The sequence below is a fragment of the Canis lupus genome, chromosome 31, assembly GCF_003254725.2.
Source record: "Canis lupus dingo isolate Sandy chromosome 31, ASM325472v2, whole genome shotgun sequence".
Classification (NCBI taxonomy): domain Eukaryota; kingdom Metazoa; phylum Chordata; class Mammalia; order Carnivora; family Canidae; genus Canis; species Canis lupus.
In genome coordinates, this window is record NC_064273.1 from 25709772 (window position 1) to 25718180 (window position 8409).

The window sequence follows — 8409 nt, forward strand, 5'->3', positions numbered from 1 at the left end:
AACTCATTATATTCAAAGGTCTCTGGCTACTATGTGGTTATGAAGTCCGTGGAAGTGAAATTAAAAATATTCTTGCGCTTTTCCAGCAATAGATTCAACTTCATGTTGATTACAAGAGTGCTGTGATGCAGCAGATAAATTAGAGTTGAATCCATCAGAATTCATGCGACTAGACAGGGTTCAGGGTCCCTTTAAACTCCAATATTATATGGATTTCTGATATTGGTAGCGCATTATATTTATATAATAGGCCAGATTCAATGCTAAGTCTTTCCACTGATAATAACCAGTGGCCAAAATGTCATGTTGACTTAAGTACTCACATGAGTTCTTAGTTGCAACTCTCAGTGCTCTGTAACAAATAGTTTGACCTAAAATATTTAACATGCTTTCCAATCCCAGCTTACTACGAGAAATGCCCCAAAGAGCAAAAAAGAACATTTTTTTCTTTGAAGACAGTGGAAGACATCTCTATTCACTCACAAACCCATGCACAATAATATGCATTTAGAGAAACAAAATTTCCTAGATATCTTAAGAAATCAATTTACCTCTATTAGAATATGTTATCTCCTATCTACGCACTCTACTCATTCTTCACTTACAAGGTAGTTGCAAACCACCAGTAACACAGCAAGTTGGATCATAAGTATTAGAAGAAGATTCCAGGAGTTGTGACTTTGTTGCAACAGAGACCGGAAGCCTACAGGAACTGGATTCGGAGCTCTGAGATTGACATTGGCCAGGTTCACATTCTAGAGTCTGACAACTCTTAGACACATACGCCTTTGGTGGACAACTCTTTGCCACGTAGCTCACAGGCTGGCAGTTCTGGACTACAAAACCCACTTGCTGGTTGCTTCCTGACTGGCAAGGCTGAGAAACACACTCCGACACTGCTGAGGAACGTCCTGATTGGCATATTGTCTTTTCACAGGGCCTGGAATTGGAACAAGTTGTTTGGACAACTCTGGGGAGGCCGGCACTTTGCATACAGCTAGGCTCAGTGCACAGTTCCTGTTTACAGTTGGGCATTTTGCAGCCGGTAGTCTCACTGCAGGTTTCTTGAAAGTTGTCCAGGAGCCAGGTCTTGCCATGGCAGCTGCTGGGTAAAAACAATCCATCTTCAAAGTTTATAAGTTTAGACTCATGTACGATGGCAGAGAGTGGTGGGACATTGTAGGAGCTCCTGAGTGAGCGGCCTTGGCTCTGGGGCATACTGATGAAACCCTTGATTGAAGTTGGTCATAAGGACTCAGCATGCCAGGTCTGAAGATTCTTTTTTGGCTAGATTATATACTCAGAAAACTGGGTGTTGGCTTCTTCTCAAGACTCCTTTCCACCTCATTGCCTAAGCTAATTTGAAGGATAACATCTCATTAGCACTTTGTTTAGTAACATATGAAGATGACATCCTATTAACAAAGAAGCCAGTCCATTTTCAATCTTCAAAATGGCTTTCATGTTAGCCCCAAAGCTGACTCATCAGGGCAGAGTTTCTCAAATATGAGTCCCAACATGCCACCCAAGCTAACATTTTTTTTTCCTTAGTTGCCGTGACTCTCCATATTGGTAAATGGACAAAACAAATGGATGTGGAAACAACTGATCAATATTCAGCACTAGAGTTTGGAAAGATGCTCTTTTGGCAGAATAGAATAATATGATCAAGACATTTTCAGTCAGAAGCCAATTCAATTAAGCTCATTCTACTTAGATATTGGTCTGTTCAATTGATCAGGATGTGTGAAGGACTCAACAATGAAATCTCTTTTTATTGCTCACCCAAGGTACTGAAAGTGGCCATTGCCTTATAAACATCTTTCCCTTTGTCTAACATTTTGTTTCCCCTGTCATATTGAAGGTCAAAGATAAATGTTGCCTCTTTATGAAGCTTTTCCCTGATCTTCCTATTTACAGGTTACTACTTCTTCCTCTGAATTACCAATGGACTTTGACATATTCTTTATTATGTCTGTATTTATACCAACTAGTGTATGTATTTCTATCTGTGCTTCTCAACTTTGATAATTTGCTTTTGTAACAAACCTGTTTCAGATGCACTTTTCATTTTTTGTTTATTGTGTTTTGTTTTTTGACTGCAGAATGATGACAGGCAGCTGCATTTATCACATTTGCAGCTGTATCAGCTTAGGTTCATCCTTATAACACAGGACCTGGCAGCACGATTTTCGATAGCACATTCTATAATTCACCTAGCTTAGCTCATGGCAGTGAAACAACAGAAGCACATTTTTAGCAAAATGCTCTGGCCCCTTTCTCAGATCTGAAGAAAATCAAGAACATTCAGGAACCCAGAACAACTCTGATACAAACTCCTCCTTAACATGGGATAGACTGGGGATATCATATATTTCAAAGGACACATCAGAATATATTCAACCTGACAAGCTGCACACCCAACCTGTCTAGGATGCCTTTACCACACGTGCAAGTTACTTACAATGTTGAATGACCACTCCTGTGTGTTTAAAAGGAATACCAAGTATGCCCTCCACATGACCCCAACAACACCCTGTTTAAATCATATGCATATTTGTATTTATCATCATAGAGGCTTCCACTGTCACTTGTAACTCTCCTGCTTAGAAGTATTAAATGGATTTTCACTACCCTGAAAATAAGATCCCTGGTCCTTAGCCTGGCTTACCCAGTGCTTGCTAAACCTGGGTGCTGCCTATTTTTCTAACTCCGAATCTTGTGTTTTCCCCCTGCCCCACATCCTCCATTCACACAGGCCTCTACTGGGCTCCTGAGCATGTCAAACCTCTCTCTACCTCATTACTTTGTGTGTGCAGCTGCCTGTCTGTCTCATCCCTTCACTGCTGTCTCCTCCACATGCAGCTCCTCTCTTCATCTTTTGTGTCTCAGCATAAGAGCAACCTTGAATAGTGGCTTTCCTTCATCACCCTGTTTGAAAGAAAATTCCATCTCAGAGTCTGTTTTTCATCCTTCAAAGAACTTATCTCAGTTTATAATGATTTTATTTGTTTCTCCACTATACCTTTGCCACTGCACTCTGAGTTCCATGAAGGCAAAAAGTATGTATATTTCCCCTGCTATTGTATCTCCAGCACTGAGCACAAGGCCTGGCTGGCATATAATGAGAGTTCCAAAAATGTAGTTTGAAAAATTAATGAACAGAAGCTGCTAAATAAATGGAAGTTGCTAAATGTATTCAAATTATAGTTAATGTCTGAATGGATAGAGTTCTGAAAACTTGACAGACCCAAGATTTTCAAGAATTGGCCAGGGTACAGAGTTTAAAGGAAAAAAAAAAATAAAATAAAACCTATACCTACCTTTCAGCTACTCCTTTATGAAATAAGAGCAAAATCATTAAGGAACCACTTATTAGCAAGGCACAAACTGAGTCAATTATTTCAAAATAATGTTTGATTATATGGAGGCATGTATTAAAAAGCCTTCCCATGAAAAAAGGGTACCACTTTTCACTGTCAGCACAACAGAGCCCTGTTGCCAGATTCAGGGGTGGGGGAACAGAGGCAGGACATCGTCCAGGCCAGCATTGACATAATTGTCTCCAACAGACTGCTTTCTTATTAACCTCACAATGTATAGCAAATTAATGAATACCTGTGCAGTTTCCAATCTCCAAATGTCAAATAGTGATGCTAGGTCTGTCATTTGTGAATAAGGCCACCCCGTGAATTCTTTTCTCTTTGGGTTGAAGCATTAACTTGCACATGCTATTTAAGTGAGTGCTGAATTAATAGGTGTTTCAGCATGCAATTTTGGTTCAATGAGTAAACACAGATTTTTAGCTGGTGCTGGATTTATAGAAAGAGTTACTAGGTTTATTACTGTGGAATGACATCTGCTGGGACAACCCGTCACCTTCAGATTGTTTTCAAGCAACCTACTAAAAACTAAGTGTTCACTCTATAGGCACTTGAACAATGATAATTATGTAGTCTATCTTCTAGTTTTCTTGCCAAATAGGTAGAAATAGTCACCTGATTGCTTATGATGACTGGATACTTTGGGCTAAATGGTTGAACAATTCCAAGTCTTAACAATATAAAAATGATCATAGCTGCAGTAGTACTTCAGTGCCACCAGAGGGTGGAATATCAAAAATTGCATGAAGAAGAAATCAAATACGAGAAAGAGTTCTCCAGTTAGGATTCTAAGCCAAGATCTATAATAACAAACCTTGAACATTTCCCTTAAATGTCTATGCCTTGGATCCTTCATCTTTAAAATGAAAGTTGTAAGAGCATCAGCCTCATAAAATGGTTTTAAAGATGAAATGAGATGATATATATGATACCTGATTGCCTGCCACATTTGGAATGGTAAATGAATAAAAGTAGCAATTATTTCTGATCAGGTGAAGGATCTTTGTGAAAACAAAAATGTTCTGATGGCACCATCAATCTTGGATTGATATAAAACTATAAGGTAAAATAAACAGTATCTTTTCTGTATGTTTGAGATTATGGTTTCTTGTGTCTGTAAATGTTGTACATTCCATTCTTCTAAGGGTTGGATTGTATTCATCGCACCCATTAAATGTCTAGTCAACCTGTTTCTATCTCTCAAGGACTTAGAACTTGATGATGATAAGGTTGAACAGTGTATATTACTTTTATATTTGATTAGGTTGCTATGTTGGACTTCTAATCACTTATTCAGCTGTATTAAAGTAAAACATAAATAAATTAAAAAATTAGAATTCAATTCAGTTCTACCACAATTTATTTCCTCTATCCTTGCCTTAGTTTTATTTTACAAACCAAATGACTGAAGTTAATTTAAATCTATTCTTCTTCTCTAACCAGAAAGTCACTCATATAGATAGATTGCATAGCGATGAAAGAATACTAGACCAAGAGTGAAGAGATCTGGCTTTTAGCCCTGGTTCTATTAATTCACTGCATGAATTTGGACAAGTCGCTCTGCCTCTTTGGATATCTCCTAAGATAATGACTTTAGATGAGAAGATCTCAAAGGTCCTTTCTAGGTGTCACATTCTATGATTTTCTATCAGAATCTTAATATCCTAGAGTTGAAAGGGACATGAAATGTCATCTTGTCAAATCTACCTACTGAATGAAATCTGTGCTTTCCTTTAAGCCATTTAATTTTTATTAAGATTACTTATAAAAATTTTAACAGGACAGAACAAAGACTGAAGTCAGTAAGCTATTAGTTGTCATGCATGCTGGTAGAAATCCATCACTTAAAATGAATAGTCTGATTGTATTTGAGGGTAACTCTGAGAATAAAGAAAAAGTATGTTTCTCATTGGTCCACCTCAAAAGAGTGTGCCAAGGGGAATGACCAACTTCCTTTAAATACAAAATTTTGTAAAATAAGTCAAGTCCCATATAACCCTCTCAGACACTGTAATGAATACTGAAAAAAAATTTTAGTCTCTGAAATACTCAGAATTAGATATCCATTATAATGATACTATATGGAATATGGAAATGCTCTCTTGCCAGCCTTATCTGTTTCTAATGGTAAATAGATTCTTATAGAACACTGTAATAAAAGTATTCACATGCAATATCATTTTATTTTCTATGAAACTATCTCTATATAATTTTGCTTCTTGGGATAATTCTTGATATTTTACAAAGCTATGACATCAGACTTTGATTCAAATAGCCAAGAAAGGAAAGAAGGAAGGAAGGGAGGGAGGGAGGAAGGGAGGAAGGAAAGAGAAAGTTAGAGTACTACTCACTGTCTATGTAGCCCTTAACAAAGAGTCATTGGAAAGAAAGAATGGATCATAGTACCTTGGCCATTTGAACATTAACTCCCATCTTTTTGAATTCTTTGTTCCATTATGTCTTGGATGTGAAAGTGTCATGGTTTATTATAGTAATTATGCACTTACTTTTGTTCCTTTCCCCAGATGCATTTACTCTGGCCTGTCTCTGAGGTTAGCTTTTTTTTTTTTTTTTTTTTGAGGTTAGCTTTTGGTGAAGTTGTTTTTCTGCCTTTGTGTGATCCAGAAGTGGGAATTTGTTTGTTTTGAGTTCTCCAACTTATCCTATAGCTACCACTGTTGTGATAATATCATTAGATGGTACTACGTCATTTTTTATAATGTGCTGATTAGGATATTAATTACATTACTGACAACTAGCTTATCCAAATTGAGTTTAACTAGCAAAAATGAATGAATGCTTGTTTCTGTTGACATAATACATCCTGGAGACTATCACTCTAGATCTATTTTATTCATTCATCTATTTTATTAATATTTATTATTTACTACTATTTAGAACCCGTTAGGTAAGATTCCATCAAGGTTATAACAAAAATAAACAGTACTGATCAAACAAAATAATCTTTAAATAAAATATAAAATAGTGAATTTGTAATTAACAAAAATATAAGCAATTTAGTGCTAACATTGTGTAGGAAATAATCAACTCTATTGATTGTGGACTCTACCAAAAAGGAGTGAGAGAAGAGATAATATTTCTGTGGGTTTTGAAGGGTTAGAAAGACATAACACTCCTTCTAAAAGGTGTAAGACTGTAAAAGAGCTCAGTTCTCTGCAATGTGTTTCAGGAAACAGGAGTAGATAGCATTAGTGGAGTGCATATTGGTGGAGTGAATGCATGTGGGGAGTAGTGAGGAGAGGAATTAAGAAAAGGTGGGTTGCAAACAATCTTTAACATTACATAGGGCCTTTATTGGGAAAGAGTGTTGTTTCAGCTTTTAAATGAGTGTCTCATTTAGGAAAGCATTGCTTTTCAAAATGGTTTAAGTAATAAGAAAAATTTATTGGCTCATATTTACTAAAATCCAGAAATGAGACGGTCTGGGCTTGCTCCTTGCATTTCTCTTGGCTTTGCTGTTTTTCATGTAATGGTTTAATTTTTAGGTCTTATACAAGATGGATATAGCATTCCACACATGATACAACAAAGTCCAGGGGCATCTAGGTGGCTCAAATGGTTAAGCATCTGCCTTCGGCTCAAGTCAAGATCTCTAGGGTCCTGGGAACAAGCCCCAAGCAGGGCTCCTGGCTCAGTGGGGAGTCTGCTTTTTCCTCTTCCTATGCCTCTCTTCTCCCACTCATGCTCTCTCTCTCTCTCTCAAGTGAATAAATAAAATCTTAAAAAAAAAGAAAAAAAAATGATATGACAAAATCCAGAGGAAGAGACGGTTGCTCAAAAAAACTGCACAAGAACTTTACCAGAAGCACCTGTTTACATCACTCCTTGTTTCACATTGGTTTAAGTCAGATCACATGCTCCATCCAGAACCAATCACTTTCAGGGAAGATTCAGGGTGTCCCCCAGAACTAGGCAGATTCCATCCTGAAACCTGGAGCATAGTCACATTCTTTTATAAGACTATGTGTAGGTTAGAGGGGGTACAGACACAAAACCCAATTCTTTTGAGAAGATGGGAGAGAAATACTTTGTGAGGGCAATGAACAATGAGTATCTGTATCTACTTAGATATTTTCTTCACACTTAACGTATTTTCAAATGTTGATGACTGTGTTTCCCAAAACAAGAGTTTAGTAGACTATCTAGTTATCACATCCAGATCTAAGCCCAAGATATCAAGAGGTGAAGTCCTCCTTCTCAGGTAAAGAGTGACTAGACTGAAGAAGGAGAGAGTTAAGCACCGAGATGAGAAATAAGTCTTAGAAATTGAATTAATTGTATTATAATAAAGTCCACAAATGTTTAATTTTATCCTTATTTTGGATGTTTGTCTCATCATACCAGTTACTACTGTTAGTTAATATTCCATTACCACTTGCTTAAGTCTGCAAAAGGGACTCATGACAACTATTTTGACATTTCCTCATCTAAAGTAGCCAGGATAGTGCCCTTGAAGTACCGCTGCTGTCTCTGAAACTCATCTTCTGAAGGGATTAGATTTATTAGTAGTTTAACCAAAGCAAGGTACCTAATAAGGCTGAAATGATTATACAGAGAAGTGCTTAGAATAACTCCCTGCCCAAGCTGTGATTCCACTTGCCAAAAATTTCAGGGAACTAATTCTGTGTTGTCAGAGAATTTTGCCTACCAGGGAAACTACTTCTGAAATATTTCTTTTTAGACAGAGAACAGTGAGTTTGAAGTTCCCAATGGATATCTTTTTTCTTTAAATTAATATTGACCTGTGGCAATATCAAATTACATGATTTTATTTGAAGGCAAAAAAAAAAAAAAAAAAGACCTCTCGGTTTATTTTTAACTAAAGAAGTAAGAAGGAAAATAGAAGAAAATAGAAGGAAAACAGAATAGGTATCTAAGAGATAAATGATTTCATATTAATAGGATTTTTATTTAATCATACTTTTCTAGGTGGCAGAATATAGACTCTAGCCAGACAATAGCCAAGATTGACTTTGAGGAACTGTGAAGTCCAGGTCTAGAATCC

General features: G+C 36.8%; 1 protein-coding gene across 1 annotated transcript; it reads right to left on the minus strand.

Moving 5' to 3' along the window:
* Nucleotides 1-597: 597 nt before the first annotated feature.
* On the minus strand, nucleotides 598-1218 carry LOC112661851 (keratin-associated protein 27-1). The gene has a single exon (XM_025449959.2). The coding sequence runs from the start codon at nucleotides 1216-1218 to the stop codon at nucleotides 598-600; it is 621 nt and encodes a 206-aa protein (XP_025305744.1).
* Nucleotides 1219-8409: the final 7191 nt, after the last annotated feature.